Below are 19,400 nucleotides of genomic sequence, written 5' to 3'. Positions count from 1 at the left end.
TTCGGCAAATCTACACACTTTAAACTTCATTTTGATGTGCCATTTGCCTATATTTTTATTTGGTAAATTACCCCGTTTACATAAAATTTGATTGTATCACTTTAATAATATAATAGATGATTGTCTTATATAGTACTAGCTGAGTACCCGTCCTTCGTACGGGGTTGGTATACAATACTTATTGTAGTTAAATAGTAAATCGTGCTTTGCATTTGCAATGAGAGAGGACACGTTTTGAGAAAATTTGGTTTACTATAATCTACGGTATACTATAGTATATAGAACATCTACCATAGCCATAATGTTCTACCACTTCACCTAAACAAATTGTTTAAAACAATAGAAAGAAGTAAAGTTCTCACACTCAGGTTTTTGTTGCTGCTTGGTTCAAATTAGCTGTTGTCATAAAATGTATAAAGAACTAATGGTGCTGCACCCTGTTGGTAAACCGTATAACATTTTAATGCTATTGAATATCATAAAAAAAAAATTGTCTAGTTGAAACAGCTGGCAAAACTATTCGATTCCTTTTAAATATGAATACTCATAAGGTTAACATGGGAAACTCTAGAGCCGCTGGGGCAGAGCCCGAAAGGATTTTTGAGGTAAGAATATGTCTATATGTTAATCGGGAATGTGAGCTATCATCATACCAAATTTCAACACAATCCGACCAGTAGTTAATGCGTGATTGAACTTCAAACAAACAAACAAACAAACAAACAAACAAATAAACAAACAAACACACAAACTTTCACATTTATAATATTAGTATGATATATTATTGAGCGGAGCGAGCGAAGCTCTTATACATCGACTCTTATGCATTTCGTAATACGCAAACTCCTCCTAGACGGCTGAATCAATCGTTTTTAAATTTTGTATGGTGATAAAGACCAGGTGCCAACATCTATATGGCGTTAAAAAAGTCTCTCAGGAATCCGCCCCACTGGGTCAAAGTTTCGATGTAATCCTTATGGAAGCAGTATTTGATTCATAAACAAAGACATATGATCAGCTGTTGACTTTTGAATGCAAAAGCTTTTGAATGCTGTTTGCTTTTGATAAATAAATAGCTGATAGCAATATTCCACAGATATTAGAACAGAAACGGTATGGATCATAAATATAATCAAACTAGCTGTTTTCCCGTTCTACGTACGGGAATCTTGTAGTAAGTTAAAACCTTATAGTCAGAACAGGAGTTGGTTTGCATATTTAAAGTGCATTTTTCCAGATATGATGGCAAAACTATAACTGTTTAGGAATACATATAAACCTTCTCAAATACAATATCTGATAGTTTCAAAGCCAAAACGAATGCTTCGCAATTAAATGTAACCCGATCGTGTTAGTCCATATTTTATATCTAACGATGAAAGGACAGATATATGAGGCATAGCCCTAAGGTAGGCCTGTAATTGAAAGTTACTTTTCATACTGGTTAAAAGTAGTTAAAACACTACCTCAACCTCACTACTGCACACTTTATTCGGGTTGAAATTTTTATTAACAATGGTGCTCTTGTCTTTTCCACGAAAAATAAGGACCTTAATGCGTTACCAATAGACATACACACACAAATACAGAATTGAGTCCACACAACATTTTGGAGTCCAGACAGAAAACGCTAAAAATTATACAGTAAGACATCAATTAAATTTAATAAGCAATAAGGTGCAGTGTTTATAAATAAATAGTGAAAATAGTGATGTGTTTGTATGTAAAAATGATTCTTACTGCTACCACCGGTTCTAAGGAAAAGTAGTAGTACCAAAAACCAACGTTTACATTTGAGAAAAGAACTGTAGTACACGACTAATTCAAACTGTCCTTCTAATCAAACTGTATTGTAGGTGTTGATCTGTTGGCAAATATATGAATAAATAAATACACAGGCCACAAAACATGTAACATGTAACGTTAACAACGTAAAGCTTTGAAAATTCACTATGGTTTGATAAAAAACAACTTTCACTTGATGTGGTGCAATACCGAAGTTATTAATCTCCTTTGGTTTAAAATTTTTTTAAGTTTTCGAAAATCAAAGTTATTTCCCATTAATATCATTATTTGTAAGCAGCTTTTAATGTTAACATATTAATGACAGTTTGAAGAAACCACCTTTATCCAAACAAAGGTTTCTTATTTAAAAGATTACGTAATCTCTAAACGATAATCGGTACATATATCTAGCAAACATTCGGAGGAAATGTGACAAAAAACGCATAAATCTGGGGTTTTGTATGTTTGTAGTTTTATTTCCTAAGTAGGAAAAGTACCGATATCGTTGTCGAAATGTAAGTAAGTAGAAACCAAAAGTGACACATTGGAAAAGCGAGTTTAGCTACATCTGTTGTTAAACCTCTGCTACGGTACGATCACAGCGAAATCAGAAAGATCTTCCAAGATCGCAGCAACATACACGATCACCCACTGCAGTTGTGATTTTTTACTTTGCACTTTACACAACTGTCCTTGAAGCGCCGTCAATGAGTGGAAACCTTTGTAAGCTATGGCATTGGTGACGATGATTAAAAAAATATAAGTTTCATTGCACTAATACAACACTGATTCACGGTATTTTCCCCAATTATCAAAACTCAAGAACAATCGTTGCACTTGCCAATAATTAAACCGGTTAAGTAAGGCACAACGTTTTTAATCTCACTTGGTTTGGATGTGCTGACAAAACTTGATCGGAAATGGTTGCGGTATTTGTAAACAACTTTTAATGTAAACATATCAGTGACAGCTAGAAGTGAGAACTAATCCAAACAGCTGATCGTTTAGACAAACGTATGGGAGAAAGTATTCATACGTTTGGCAAGTATTCATTTTATAAAATGTAATGTAGTAGTAAACATTGGGAGAAAATTTGACAAAAATCGAACAAAAATGGGTTTTTGGTGGTTCGTTATTTTGTTTTCAAAGAAGCGAGGCCATGTTTTTATAGCCAAAGACACTCTCACCAATCCAGTAAATACAGAAAAATGATTAGAACCATGATCGGTACTCTAGTTTTCTAGGAGTAGGCCGCGTAAAATGACATTTTGGCGTTACAGACGGAATCACAGAATGGACAAACAGACAAACAGACATACAGACATACAGACAGAAATTGAGATAAGACTCGTTTCGGCTTTCTTAGGCTATGAAACGTAAAAATAACCAAAAACTGCATGATTCTAAGCAATGTACAGACAAAACTGTAATTTTATTTATATAGATGACGACACTAGCTTGAGGTCCGTGACGTATGAAGTGGTGAAGGAAGTAGTAAAGGTGAGCAGTCTGGAGCGTGGAAACTGTTTATGACGATTAAATGAAGGTATCTGTAATCCTAAAATGTTATTGGAAGGGAAGGAAACAGGTCCGCGACGTAGAAAGTGGTGAAGGAAGTAGTAAAGGCGAGCTGTTCAGGGTGTGGAATCTGTTTGTGACCATTAGATTAAGGTATTTGCAATCCTATGATGCTATGGGAAGGGGGGGAAACAGGTCCGTGACGTAGGATGTGGTGAAGGAAGTAGTAAAGGCAAGCAGTCCGGACTGTGGAACTGTTTGTGACGATTAGATTAAGGTATATGAAATCCTAAATGCTATGGGAAGAGAGAAAAACAGTTCCCCGACGTAGAAAGTGGTGAAGGAAGTAGTCAAGGCGAGCTGTCCGGAGTGTGGGAACTGTTTAGGGCGAACAGATTTAGGTATCTACAATCTTAAAATGCTATGGGAAGAGAGGGAAACATATCCGCGACGTAGGAAGAGGTGAAAGAAGTAGTAAGGTGAGCAGTGTGGAGTGTGGGAACTGGAAACCGTTTGTAGCAGTTTTAATGTATCTGCAATGCTGAAATGCTATGAGAAGGGATGGGAGCATGCCCACGACATAGGAAACGGTGAAAGAAGTAGTAAAGGCTAGCAGTACGGAGTGTAGGAATGTTTGTGCCAATTAGATTAACGTATCTAAAATACTAAAATGCTATGGAAAGTGATGAATACAGGTCCACGACGTAGGAAGTAGTATGTAATTGTATGAGCATCAGCATAGTGTGAGATCCGTCTGTGGCAGTTAGATTAATGTATCTTCAATACTAAAATGCTATGAGAAGGGAGGGAAACTGGCCCCACGACGTAGGAAGTGGTGAAGGAAGTAGTAAAGATTGCAGTGCAGAGTGGGGGAACCGTTTGGGCAGTTAGATAAATGAATCTGTAATACTTAAATGCTATGAGAAAGGAAGGAAACAGGTCTATGACGTAGTAAATGGTGAAGGAAGTAGTAAGGCTAGCAGTGCAGAGTGTGGGAACTGTCTTTGGCAATTACATTAATGTATCTGCAATCCTAAAATGCTATGGGAAGAGAGGGAAGCAGGTCCACAACGTAGGGTGTGGTGAAGGAAGTAGTAAAGGTGAGCAGTGTTGAGTTTGGGAATGGATTAATGTATCTGCAATGCTAAAATGCTACGGAAAGAGACTGTAGACTGTATGTTAAAATGATTACGAAGCACGAATCAATACATATTTTCGATACATGCAATCGTTTACAATCGAAATTTGCAACTGAGTTGATAACAGCTGATTTTTACTACATCGAGGCTAAAAACGATTTTTACTCCCTAAATATTAAAAATGCTACTTTAGACCCAGACCCGCAACGCATGCATTAAAAATAAATACACCATGGTTTTTACTGCAGTATGACAAAAACAATATAATATGAACCCTTTAGGACTCCGCTCAATTTTGTGGATGCCTCTGCGAACGCCACCTAGTATTCTACATTTCGAACTATTGACTGATGCAACAATAAGCTACTATACTGATTAAATCAATTGAGACATAATTTCAAAACATGCGATTGATGCTTATGTTCAATTATTGAAGTAGCCCTGATGAGTTTACAACAGCTGACTTTTACACCTTATAACACATGCATGAAAAACAGCTGTATTTTCTTCAGTATGACACAATAGTTATTTGTGTAACTAGTGGTGAAAGTGGCACTTTGCTGCACACGAGAGCAATGTTTACGCACGAGCCGCAGGCGAGTGCGGAATGATCTCGAGTGCAGCAAAGGCCTTTTTCACTCGTGTTACACATTATATTTTTCCTACAGTCACTATAAAGCATATAAATAATTAGTCTTTCAAACACTATACATTACGTTTTTAGGTTCAGCTGGCAACACAAATGGTGCCCTAGACAAAGTAGTACCCTACAAAGTAGATCTGTATCACTCCGCTATTTTTCCTCGGCAAGAAATGTGCTCCGCGTTTTGAGAATATAGTTCCGTATGTTTTTGTAATTTGAAGTGGTTTCCACGCCTAAAAAAATGCTTTAAAGGTATTTTATTGTTTATTAAGATCGTAGGAATGTTTTAAAAACGTTCAAAAGTAAAGTCCAGAAAGTTCAGAAATACCGAAACTATAAACACGAAATGACAGGTTAAATCGTAGTTATAATAGTCAATCAGCTGCTCATAGTATTAATATCTTTAAGTGTTGCCAACCTATTTCCAAGCGTACACGGATTACGTGCATTAATAGAACCACGCTGTTTTGTGTTGTTTCGTTGGAATCCTGATGTGCGGCAAAGTATAAACCGTACGACAAAGTATAAACCGTACGGCAAAGTATAAATATGCAGCAATTAGCAGCTTTCTGTACTATAAACAGTACAAGGAAGCCAACTTTGTCGGGTGACTGTAGGAAAATATTATTTTCATCACTCCGTTACGAAAGTAACTATTTTCGATAACATCTGACATCAATGAAAGTAGCCGTTTCCCAAGCTCTAATTTAGGGCGAGGGAAAATCGATCAGCTGATTTTCCCTCGCTCTAAATTTACTTTCCCTCGCTCTCAATTAGTTCTCCATTTATTCACTACGCGCGCTAGTGTTTTGTTACGGTTTAATTTAATGATTTGAAACAGCTGTTTTTATTGTTGCTCAATCTAAATCTACAGAAACAACAGGCATTAGTTTGTTTTGTTGTGTTTTTAACATAATGCATGTTTGGAATTGCTCAAAGTATGTCTAACATTACTGAAGATTTGATGAAAACAGCTTAACTTATTATATTTCACCGTATAAACCACGGGAAGGATAAGAAGAGGAATACAGAAAGCTTAGACACTGGTACAAATCACAAAATGTTAAGTTAATTAACGTGACGAAGTATTTATTAATACATTATTTACCTAAATAATCTACAATTATGAAACCATACACGTAAGTTGTGAAGTGTTATTTTTAATGATAAAGTTGTCCTAAAACTATTTTAATCCTACTGCGATATGTTATTCTGTATATATGTATTTTTGCGTCGTGATGAAAAGTATCGTTCATAACTCGTACCAAAAGCTTTTTTCCGACACTTGCTCCATTGTTCCCGTCCTCGGCTTCGCCTCGTACGTGAAAATAACTCTCACCTGCTCGGCTTTGCCTCGCACATGAAATTTGGTTTTCCTGTGTTCGGCTTTGCCTCACACATGAAACTTGAGCGCGCGTCGGAAAATGCCGCTTTCGGTCCTAGTAATGAAATATACTATTTCAATCATGTGGTGGGTTGTTCATTTACAAAACATTTATAGCATTTTGTCTAGCACATACATAAATATATGTTGAAATTGTTTATGCAAGAAAAATACAAAACAGCCTCTTAAGATCAGGTATTAACTTTAAAATAAATAATAGTCATAATTCTAATTGTATATTGTTTTGCAGAAAATTCTAAACAGTTCGTGTACTTCAGAAAAGGCATATGAAATGGCCTACATTGATCCATTTGTGTATCATGGATTACTAACTGCTCCTGGTAAGTTAACTTTTATGATTAGTGGTTAGCGAGGTTTGCAAAGCTACATTACTTTTGTTTTTTACCAAAAAGCATTGATTTGTAATTTTTCCTACAGTCACCCGACAAAGTTGGCTTCCTTGTACTGTTTATAGTACAGAAAGCTGCTAATTGCTGCATATTTATACTTTGCCGTACGATTTATACTTTGTCGTACGGTTTATACTTTTCCGCACATCAGGATTCCAACGAAACAACACAAAACAGCGTGGTTCTATTATGCACGTAATCCGTGTAAGCTTGGAAATAGGTTGGCAACACTTAAAGATAATGAGCAGCTGATTGACTATTATAACTACGATTTAACCTGTCATTTCGTGTTTATAGTTTTGGTATTTCTGAACTTTCTGGACTTTTCTTTTAAACGTTTTTAAAACGTTCCTACGATCTTAATAAACAAAAAAAAACCTTTAAAGCATTTTTTAAGGCGCGGAAACCACTTCAAATTACAAAAACATACGGAACTATATTCTCAAAACGTGGAGCACATTTCTTGCCGAGGAAAAATAGCGGAGTGATACGGACCGCGGGTACTACTTTCTCTAGGGCACCATTTGTGTTGCCAGCTGAACTTAAAAACGTGTTGTATAGTGTTTGAAAGACTAATATTTATATGCTTTATAGTGACTGTAGGAAAAATATAATGTGTAACACGAGTGAAAAAGGCCTTTGCTGCATTGTAAACATTGCTCTCGTGTGCAGCAAAGTGCCACTTTCACCACTAGTTACACAAATAACTATTACACTTGAATAATCGTTTTCATAAGTGAAACTTCTTATATATTTTTTTTGTAGCAATAAATATTTTTAATTTTTTTTTTATTGTTATAGAAATTACAAGACTTATTTACTTTACCACATTTGTAATTACCAAGTTGGCAAGTTTGTAATATCTTAAATGAAATGAAATGAAACTCCCTTTATTGCTCTCTTTACATAATATTACAGAATATTCACGCTATCTTACTAATATTATAAATGTGAAAGTTTGTGTGTTATTTTGTTTGTTTGTTTGAAGTTCAATCACGCATAAACCACTGGACGGATTGGGCTGAAATTTGGCATGATGATAGCTCACATTCTTGATTAACATATAGGCATATTCTTATCTCAAAAATCCTTTGGGGCTCCGCCCCAGTGGCTCTGTAGTTCCCCATGTTAACCTTATGAGTATTCATATTTAAAGGGAATTAAAGAATTTAGTCAGCTGTTTTAACTAAAAAAAGTTGGTTCTATGATATACAAAAGCATTAAAAAGTTATAAGATTTACCAACAGGGTGCAGCACTATAATTTTTTTTGCATTTATGTAAACAGCTAATTTTTGAACTAAGCTACAACAAAAAACTGTGATACGCAATGAGAACTGTCAAAGTATGATTTTTTACAGTTATGTTTATGTTTTTAATGTCATAAATGATTTTGTGATTTTTTGCGAATGTTTAATAATTTTTTTTTTATTGCTTAGGTGAACTAGTAGAACATTATGGCTATGGTAGATGTGTAATACCATAGTATACCGTAAATTTAAAGAAGCAAATTTGATCAAACTTTCTCCTCCCCCATTGCAAACGCAAAGCTTGAGTATAACTGCAATAAGCATTTTAAACTTATATGCCAACCCCGTACGAAGGACGGGTACTCTGCTAGTACTAACTAAATTACATATTTCAAATTAAATTGTTGATTCTGTTTGTAAATTTATAAAAAACACACTTTCACACTTTGGAACAATAAAGTCTGCATCCCGAGGTCAAAACCTGTGTGGGATGATTACCACTGAATTGCACAAAATACACTCAAGCTAGAAGGACTGTACTTGATCATTAATATAATAATAATAATAATAATAATAAATACTTAATAATACTAATATTATAAATGTGAAAGTTTGTGTGTTTGCTTGTGTGTTTGAAGTTCAATCACGCATAAACCACTGGACGGATTGGGCTGAAATTTGGCATGATGATAGCTTACATTCCCGATTAACATACAGTATAGGCATATTCTTTTTTAAAAAATCCTTTCGGGCTCCACCCCAAGTTTTAATTTTTAAAAAGTCTAGCAGCCGACGTTAAGATTCTAAACTAGCTTTTGGCATAAAATAATTTGCTTAACATAACAGCTGTAAACATTCAGCTTTTGTGTCACAAATTCAGCATTTGGATAAAAATGTAAAGACATACTTAGGTTTGACTTATTTATACTATGTGTAATGCAAATCATTGATACGTTCGATTCTTCTGTAAGAGGATGACAGATTAATTAAATTATACATAGTAAAATACTAGGATGTTAAAATTATTTTTTAAAGCAATCTTTGTAATCTTCGATTTGTTTTAGAGCAATATAATTAGTTTTAACTAACAGCTGGTTATAAAAACTATGGAACTATGAGGTTATTTTATTTACTCTTATTTTGTCATTGATTATAGGAAATAAGTAAGATTAGTAGAGATAATTAGACCACAGTTTAAAATAGTTTAGACCAAAACTAATTAAACCACAGTACAAATCGAGGCTCTGTACACGAGTCTTAATAAAAAAGGATAAATGCAAATTATTTTACTATTCCACTTTTCGAGGAAAGAATAGAAAAATAACAATGTTTACATGTTTTAATTCTTCATGGTCGCTTTTTGTTTACAATTGATGTTTGTCTGCTTTAACTTTGTTTGGATTTGGCCCGGAAATATTGATGTCATAAAAAGAAGATCAAGAATAATCAGGAATCACGATGTTAAATTACCACCACAACCTCAGCCGGGTTTTATACAAAGATTGAACACAACGTCAACATTGACCTAGGATACTGCAATTAGACAAACACCATCCTTTTATGAAATCGTGTTCAGTGTGGTTACGTTTGGGGGTGCCTATCAGCGCCCCCAAACGTGAAAGTATCACTTTTATTTCAACTATGAATATATTGTAGTTTAAATTAACTAATATGGGAAATTACGATGTACACTTATTCAATGAGGGTGGGTAATTATTAAGGATAGAACTGATAACGGTATGGATAATAAACATTGACAATTACGTCATTAGCTTTACTAGCGTGTTTGCTTCTTATATTTCTGCTACATGTGACCAGTTCTTTTAGTAATCGTGGGTTCTTTTTTTCAAATGAATGTTATTTGAACCAAACAGCTGTTTCAAAACAAACTGTTATTGTTTTTACTTTTCTTTGTTTACACTTATTTATTTAGCAATTAATGCAGTGAAATTGATATAAAGGATAGGTGTGACGATTTATGTGTACTGTGAATTTTATTGGATATTATCGTTTTATTTTAGGTCGTTTCTATTCAGACCTACTGGGAATCCTTATATATAATACGTGAAGGCGATTTCTTGAAAACACTACTCCTCCGTTAATAATGGACGGATTTTTACAAACGACGTGTCAAAATAAAGTATTTTTTGTGTAGACGCCCCCTTTCACCAATTCATGTAATAAAAATCCTCGGGCTTTGCCCCACAGGCCATCAAAGTTGGATTTTCTCCCATAAGATTAACATGGGGGAATTTAAATATTTAATTGGAAACTTTGTCCCCACTAATTTGAGAGAACGGCTGGGCGTAGAAACTTGGTAGAGGTGTCCAAAGAAAGGTCTTGGTCTGTAGATGAGATATCAAAAGAAAAACTAAGCAAAATCCCTTAGGGCTCTGCCCCAGAAGCCTTTAAAGATCCCTCCACAGAGTTGTTTACATTTTGGCCATGTGAATAATACTTTTTAATAAAACAGCTGTTCATTTTAAAATTGTATTTCAAACCACACATATTTATTGGGTTACTGAATTGTACCAAATAAGTATTTGCAATGTTATTTTCTGATTTTAAAATTAATTTTCCTCTTTATCATGTCATGTTTTGCAATATAACGTTCTATTACGAAATCAGTGGAAAATCCTTTGATAACAGAAATTCTTAAATTATTTCTTATTGAACTATCTTATATCTATTGTACGGGTTGGTGTCTGCCTTTTTCACCACTTTTGCCTAAATTTTATCATATTATTCTACACATATCAAATATTCATGTAGAAATATCTGCTCTTATCGTGTCTAATAAAATCCAAACATAGAAACATTGCCTACAGTTAAATTGGACCCATCTTGACAAATTATTTGCACCTGCCTATATTACGGACTTTGGCGCACTGGGTTGGTAACATTATTGAAAATAACACGACATTTTGGCTGTAAAATATGGTACAAAGAGAAAATACTATTTTAGCAGTTACTGTCATGACAGAAAGGTCATATTCCTTTTAAACTAGACCTCATAATCCTTTATAAGATACGCTGATTTACAATATGTAAACGTCAATATATACGCAACAGCCAATTTACAGTATTTTTTCTTTTTGGAAATGTCCCATTGCTATGTCATTTGCATTATTTGTTGCCAATGAAGCCGCAAGACCATATAAACTAGGAGGTCCCTAACAGTTTAAGAATAAAAGCCAACTTCACTTCAAGTATTCCACTACACCTATCATTCCGTAGAGAGATTATATTGACAACTTTATGTTATTGATAAGGCTGAGACAACTAACTGACATCCCCCATGTCAAGGAATTCCAGCTTTAACAGTAACCCCACAATAAATTTCTCATAACTATGCTAGAGGGTTCATTCATTGGCACAGAAGTACGATATGAACTGACGCGACGTGACGAAGGAAAAATCAAACTTACACTGTAACGGATATACCTCCCTTTGAAGTTAGAACATTTCTTCCCAAAAAATATTTTTATTTCAAATAAAATCATATTACACTGATGAAATCACAGAAGTGTTTAACTACAAAAGACCCACCAATACGATTTTAATACTATTTAAAGGTTCTTCCAAAGGAAGGGATATCATATAACATACTAATAATAACTCCGATGAGTCAAATGACGTACGGTATGGGAAATATTTTAATCATTGAATGATCAACCAAATTTGGCAACTAACGCAATTAAAATCATAATTGTTTTCACACTTACTACCCTTTAAACAATGCTAAATGCTCAAAATATGTATATTTCACCCAATTTATCGCAGTTAGATGAATTAACGTAAGCCTTGAAAGTAACCGTCGATTTCGACGGGTTTCCCCTAGTTGTGTATAGTAGTTGTATTGTGGTGATAATAATTATGGAAGAGGCAGGTATGCTATGGAAGGTGGTATCGTTGACTAAGTCTATACACTTCTCAATTGACTATTACTCTCTCTACTGTAGGCAACTTATGATCAGTGTGCGTCTGTGCGAATCGGCTGCAAATCTCACTTCAACGCTTTTCACATCGCAAAAATTGCAGAATTGCTGTTTTATTGTAAAATTATCGGATCTAAAATGCATATCGTATAGGCCTATGATGGAATAAAAACATATTTGGTCACACAGCATTTGTTTACAAGATGATTTTTCACATAAAAACTGCAAGAAACTTTATCTTTATGTGTAAACTAGCTGATCTGAATTGTACACGGTTTTAACTGACTACTGAATTCCCGTACGTAGGACGGGCTAACACCTCGTCTATCTATAATATTAAAACGAAACAGGGTTTTTTTATTTCACGATTCTGAATCAACCACTCGACGGATTTTCATAATTTTTGTGTTGAAAGAAAGATAATTTTGAGAACTAGGGAATGTCGAAGCCATAATTTTAGTTTAGGGTCCCAGTTATTTAGAAATTAAGTTTTAATTTTTGAAAAGTCTAGCAGCCGACGCTAAGATTCTAAACTAGCTTTTGGTGTAATATAATTTACTTAACATAACAGCTGTAAACATTCAGCGTTTGTAACACAAATTCAGCATTTGGATAAAATTAAAAGACATAAACTAAATTAGTTAAATCAAGCTATATAACATGAAATACTCTCAAAAAATGTTCTCAGTTATAAGGTATGAAAAATCTTATGTTAATGTGGAAATTTAATATGAGTATTATTGCAGTACGTGAAAAAAGGAATCTACATTGTCAATTTCAAATAATAAAGATTTAGTCAGTTTGTTATACTTTCTAAGATTTTTTTCTAGTTTATTCTCTTCTGGTAGCATATTAAAAAATTTAGGAGCTAAAAATTTATAAAATTTCTTAAAATGAGTTAAATTTGGCTTGGGTACGCTGACTTCAAAATTGCGTCCTAAAGTTAGTTTCTTTAAATTTGTGGTTTGATTTCTGTCACCACTCATGTCAAAAAACGTCCTAAGAACTTAAAACACATATAAACTCCTTAAGGGCAGAATCACTAACTTTTTGAATAGTGGGGCTGTATGCTCCGACCTTTTTTCCTGGTTAGAATACGTAAGAACGACTTCTGTAATAATATAATTGATTTTATTGTGGTTTTATAGGTACCTCCCCAAATGGCAAGGCCATACTCAAGTTTTGAACTGATTAGAGCAAAGTACTCAGATTTTAATAGCTTAATGTCACAAAACAGTCCTTAAGAGGTAGAAAATTCTTACATATTTTATTAATTTCCTCTTTAAATAATCTACATGATTTTTCCTATAAGATTTGGTTTTTGACTACAAGTTACTCTTGAGTCCAATAATAACCCTAGGTATTTAATTTCTAGCACCTGTTCAATAATAGGACAAATACAATTTCTTACCTCTAAACATGACAAATTATGAAATTTTAAATTATTAGAGAAATATGCATTTCTTGATATATTGAAAATCATATATTTAGTCTTTGGGCTCATCACCATATAATTTTTTGTAAACCACCATCTTAAACCATCTAAATCCTTTTGCTGGTTTAAGGAATTTGCTTTATAAAATAAGGCTGTATCGTCGGCGAAGGCAATGAGACTTCCCCTGAACGTGCCATTGCAGAGATCATTAACATAAATTAGAAAAAGTGTGCCAGACAATACTGATCCTTGAGATATGCCATGTCTCCTTGAGGTATGCCATGTCTTATATAATCAGATTCACTAAGAGTGTCGTTTACTCTAGTCTGCTGGGTTATGTTAGATAAGTATGACCTAAACCAATTTAAAGCAATACCTCTTACTCCAGCATTATTCATTTTAGATAGTAACAATGAATGATCGACTGTGTCGAAGGCCTTCATTACATCGATGAACAAGCCTGCACATTCCATACCTTCATTAATCCCATAGTGTACTTTAATCATGAAGTTCATCAATGCACGATAAGTATTCAGGCCTTTTCTAAAACCAAACTGGTTCGCGCTGAAATAATTGTGTTTGGTTAAAAAGGATAAGAGACGTGCATTGACAACTTTCTCTAGCACCTTAGAGAACAGGGATAAGAGTGCTATCGGGCGATAGTTGGACGGATTGCTCTTGTCGGATTTTTTATACAAAGGTTTTACTATAATTTTTTTTTCAATATATCAGGAAATACGCCAGAGCTTAAACTTAAATTGACTAAATAAACAAATACATCAACAATATCATTTATGATATATTTCAACACTGTAGGTGTAATATTGTCAAAACCAGGAGCTTTACGGTTACTGAGCGATTTCACAATAGTTTTTATTTCCCTATCATCTGTGGGGAATAAAAACAAAGACTCAAGACATGTATACTCCTAAATATACCCCATGGGTATTATTTCTATATTGTGCTAGTAAGGGAATCTCTATAATATAATATTAAAATTTCCAAAACAAAGTGTTCCAAAACATGGCATTTGGTGGGTCAGATTAATGACTTTTAGGGGTTTGTTAGAATCGTCCACGAATAATTAATTAATTACATACAGTTAGAAACCTCACTAACTCAGTCTGTGTAACTTGACAGCTAACAGCTATGGGCTTACAAAAAAATTATTCATATTCAATTATTCAGAACATTTTAAATTTAATTTTGGAATATTTACATTTCTTTGAAGATATTTCACTCAATATGTAAAAAAACTTATGTAAGTAATAAATTTTTGCGGAACGTATGTAAAAATTAGTCTGTCATGTAATCATCTAACTATAGACCCATTAAAATGTCAATGTTCTGGATGACTTGACAAATTTAATTCATTCACTATACGTTTGAATGATAAAAAAAAAACTATTAAATCTACAACTCATCCGCCAACACATGCCTATATTAAAATTTTTAGACCGGATTGATTTTTGTTTTTAAATTGTAAGAAAAATTTTATTTTGAGGGGTCATTACATTACATTTAATTTGCTCTAACTAAACAAGTGTTTATAACATATATATTCTGATGGTTCTATGTTGTCCAGGACTGAGATATTTGATTTTATTTTTAATTTTAATTTAATGAATAAGTTATATTATTGTTAACTAGAATAATTGTTTTATGTAAGTGTATACGTTTTTTATGAGTGACGTCAGCGAGTGCCATGGACTTTACCATGATTACGTTGCCATGGAAAAATACTTTTCCTTTTATAACATACTAGCTGTAACCCGCGGGCTTTGCCCCGTTTAACTTCTTAATTTTCAAGATTATCTCGTTCGCATGGCTCAATCACGTCCTGGTTGAAGTTTGTTCGCTACGCTCACTCACCTTTAGGTTGGAGCTCGTTCGCTGCGCTCACTTGCCTTCAGGTTAGCTCGTTCGCTACGCTAACTCGCCTCCAGGTTGAAGTTCGTTCGCTACGCTCACTCACCTTTTGGTTGCAAATTAGCTGTTGTCATAAATGTAAAAGAAATAATAGTGCTGCACCCTGTTGGTAATCCTTGTAACTTTAATGCTATTGAACATCATAGAACAGAACCAACTTGTTTAATTGAAACAGCTGTTAAGATTCAATAATTCCATTTCTCATAAGGTTAACATGGGAAACTCCAGAGCCACTGGGGCGGAGCCCGAAAGGATTTTTGAAATAAGAATATGCCTATATGTTAATCGGGAATGTGAGCTATCATGCCAAATTTCAGCCCAATCCGACCAGTATTTTTCACGTTCACTTGTCACAAACATACATCCATACATCCAAACTTTCTCATTTATAATATTAGTAGGATGTCACATTCTGTTTATTGTACATTATTGGAAATAAAGAATCTTGTATCTTGTATCTTGTAACCCCCAAACTCGACAACTTATGGGTTCAAAAATACAGTAGTCAAGTTAGTGAGGTTTTACTGTACTATAAGAAAGTATTGTTGTAAATGAAATTTTTATTTGAAACCTGTGAAACAACAAACAATATCACCTAAAAAGTTCTGCTTTGATCAAATGGATTTGCTAAAACAGTTCTAAAATAAAAATTTTACTTAATTAATTTCTTTCAAAGATTCATGGTATTGACTACAGGAAATGTAAAATTAAGAAATCTTCTTTAGATTAATAGTAAAAAGATATGTTTTCCATAAGGAATCCTCAACATTTTAACCAAATTTTTCATTATATCCACTTTTAGGTCATATTTGGAAAATAAAACGGCGACATATTAATCCTCTGTTTCATCCACGCAATCTTGAGCTGATGTTGCCAACATTCAACCGAAATAGTGAAGAATTTGTGACAAACTTGTCCAAACACGTTGGCAGTGGACCGTTTGATGTGATGCATAATGTGATGGACACGGCTCTCAAAACTGTTTGCAGTAAGTTGCCTGACCCAGTGGAACGACAAATATTAACTTTATCAAAGGGAAAAATTTTGCTAAGACTCTTGAAAATCTAATTTTGATAATATCAGTTGAGTTTTCTAAATCTAACTTTATTCAATTGTTGGTTTTATTAATTAACAGAAAACAGAGTTTTATATAAAAAAAACTATTCATAAGTCAAAATATTAAACACTGTTTTCTTGTTTGTGATCTCCATTATGAGATGGATGTTGTCCTTGCCATGAGATCAAACCTTTTCCTTAATAGCTGGGTAGCTCATAGTGGTTTGAATTCTTGCCTAGTAAAGTAAGGGTAGCCGGTTCAATCCTGAATCTAGAATAATCGTGGTTGTCAGATTTTTTCTTTTTAATTTCTTGATCAGTGTTAATTGTGTCAGTATAAACTAAATAAATCAAAATGTAACTTAAGGATCACAATGTATATTAACCAACAAAAATAATAAAAAATAATAAAATAATAATCAAAAGGTCGCCGTTTTGATCCTGAGAAAAATGTGTAAATTTGTGATGGTGGACCCAGCTGTTCCTGATCATTGGACTTTCAATAAATGATCCTGGCTAATGAAACAGCTGATCTAAGTCAGTAACAAAGCTACACAGATCACCCCATTCTACACTCATCCTTCACTCATATTCATAATTGGGTTAAAATATGCACCTAAGTGGCGTCCCCATATTAAATGAATATGAATAAATATGAATAAACTAGCTACGAGTTTCAACACTCTATATCTTATTTTTTTAAACATTTCAGATCTAATATTTGGGCCAGATATAGAATTCGACACAGAATCTCAAAGCTTCAAAAATCTTCGATGTATTGTGGAGAGGTAAATCATTATTAATTTCTTCTTAATTTAGTCAGTATTGAATAAGAATAAGAAAGCTTATAAATACTGAGAGAGAGAGAGTTCACAGTTACAACACCTGATTTTGTTTAACGCTAACTTATTTATTTAATAACAATTTTCTTATATTAGATTTACATTGCCACTATATACGATTTACCATTACATGATATGGTTAACCACTATATATTATATTTACCATTTATAAATTACAGTATCTATTGTAGTTTTGTGATTATGGTCTGTTCATTCCAGGATCCTAGAAATATTTATCAATCGATTAACTCGATTTTGGTTGAGATTTGATGTCATATTTGAATTTCTTTATTGGAAGGAAATAAATGAGATGAACAAGCTTTGGCAGGAATTTACTGAGCCTCTTTTAAGGGTAAGATTTTTTGTATTTTTAGTCTGGTACTTAGTTCTTTTCTGCATCTTATTTGTGCTTGAATGATTCATCAGTGTGAGGTATATCACTTATTTTGACTTTTGTTGTTTGATTGATTGATTTTGTGCTTTTATACAATCAGATTTTTTTTATTTGATCACACCCCAACAATCAATCTAAAACTGAAAGACCTGTGGGTGTAAGTTTTGCTACAAGAATGTCCTCTCTTAAAGCCAATGTTGATTCTTCATGGACACATACTGAACTGGCACTGTCCTTAGACTATAAACTATTACCACCCAACATTTCAGCCTTTATACAGGGTGCCATCTCCAGAGGGTTTACAAATTGCATACAAACCACCGGTGTTGCAAAATGAAATAGGTATAGTAAAAAGTAACAGTTGTAAGTAGATCAAGAGTAGAGCTACCTACAATTAATTATGTGTTTTATTCAGAAGAATCAAATTGTATGCCAAAGCCAAATAAAATAGATCATATTTTAATAGATTATTCGTTTCAGATAGCAAAGAGTAAATGGGAAAATAAAAATCAAGTTAAGAAACAAATTGAAAATGATTCTACGAACAATTCAACTGACAAGAGTCCAGGTTGGTAATCAATTCATATAGGCTACTCTGAAAAAAGATTTCAATTGTTTTTCTCATAAGATGGTATCGACACTAATTTGGTCTTATTCTATATTTTTAATCTGAAACTATTTTAAATTGTAAGTGTAATAGTAAAAATAGCATTTGGGGACCAAGCCATGGCTCGGTAGATTATTTCCATTAATGTACCCCAAATGATGTTTTTCCCTTTAGATTTTCTAATTTGCTAGTAAACTGTAGATGGCTTGTTATAAACACATGTTACAAGTCTTGTTTACTTTTTCCTAGTTATTTTGTTCAACCAACATGGTTACTTGGCAACATAAAAGGACAATGATAAAACATTTTGTTTGCAACTTTATTTTTTTACCTAATTAGATTTATGGTTGGCAATTTTTACTGCATTTAACATGTTTTTAGGCCAGAAATAAATTATTTACAACATTTGAAGGAAATTGTAAAAGCTGTTTTCTAGATCCTTTGTGCAATTAAGTATACATACAAGCAAACATTGCTCATATAAGAGTAAAGAATAAAGAAACTAACATTATTAACGTACAAAGATAAATACCTGGGAAGGGATATGGAAGCCCATTCCATCCTTGTCAAGATGTACACTAGGAGGTTTTTTATCAATGTTTTGTATTTTCAGAACTGTTAAACCTACTTGATGTCCATGGCATTATGGAGCAAAAATTCCCTGAATTTACAGAAACTGATCTAAAATATGAAATGATAACACTTTATGTTACGGTGAGCTAAAAAATACTATGTGCATTATGTTTAGAAGTTAGAAGTTTCATGACTTTGCCTCTTTTATTTTAGATTTGAAAATGGCAATATAGGTTGCTTGAAATTTATTCTTGTTTGAGCGATCAACTTATGGTCTCTGTTAAAAATGTATCAAATAATATTTTAGGATTTAATTGTGTTATCTTAATTTTTTAAAGCTTAGAATGACACAATGTTTAAATTTACATTTTTGGACTATCATTGCTTACATTAAAAAGCTATTTATTTCATTTTAATTTTATCAATCCAGAAAGATATTTTTCAATTGAGTGGTACAGTTGGGGGTTTTACTTCAATCAATAAAAGGTGTGTATTTGTT

At 33.4% G+C, this 19,400-nt stretch overlaps 1 protein-coding gene across 2 annotated transcripts in view; it reads left to right on the top strand.

Moving 5' to 3' along the window:
- LOC128995923 (cytochrome P450 4c21-like) overlaps positions 1–19,400 on the top strand; it is a 50,637-nt gene that overhangs the window by 13,033 nt on the left and 18,204 nt on the right. For both annotated transcript variants that reach the window (XM_054420975.1, XM_054420976.1), the window contains exons 4-9: positions 6,720–6,810; positions 16,232–16,417; positions 17,198–17,273; positions 17,547–17,679; positions 18,202–18,289; positions 18,942–19,042. In XM_054420975.1, coding sequence (XP_054276950.1) covers positions 6,720–6,810; positions 16,232–16,417; positions 17,198–17,273; positions 17,547–17,679; positions 18,202–18,289; positions 18,942–19,042 — 675 coding nt within the window. The remainder of the gene's footprint in view (positions 1–6,719; positions 6,811–16,231; positions 16,418–17,197; positions 17,274–17,546; positions 17,680–18,201; positions 18,290–18,941; positions 19,043–19,400) is intronic.

This window comes from Macrosteles quadrilineatus, unplaced genomic scaffold (assembly GCF_028750875.1).
Source record: "Macrosteles quadrilineatus isolate MER2022 unplaced genomic scaffold, UCM_ALF_1.0 Scaffold_5__1_contigs__length_97177068, whole genome shotgun sequence".
NCBI classification, from domain to species: Eukaryota; Metazoa; Arthropoda; class Insecta; order Hemiptera; family Cicadellidae; genus Macrosteles; species Macrosteles quadrilineatus.
This window is presented reverse-complemented; position numbering and strand designations above follow the sequence as displayed.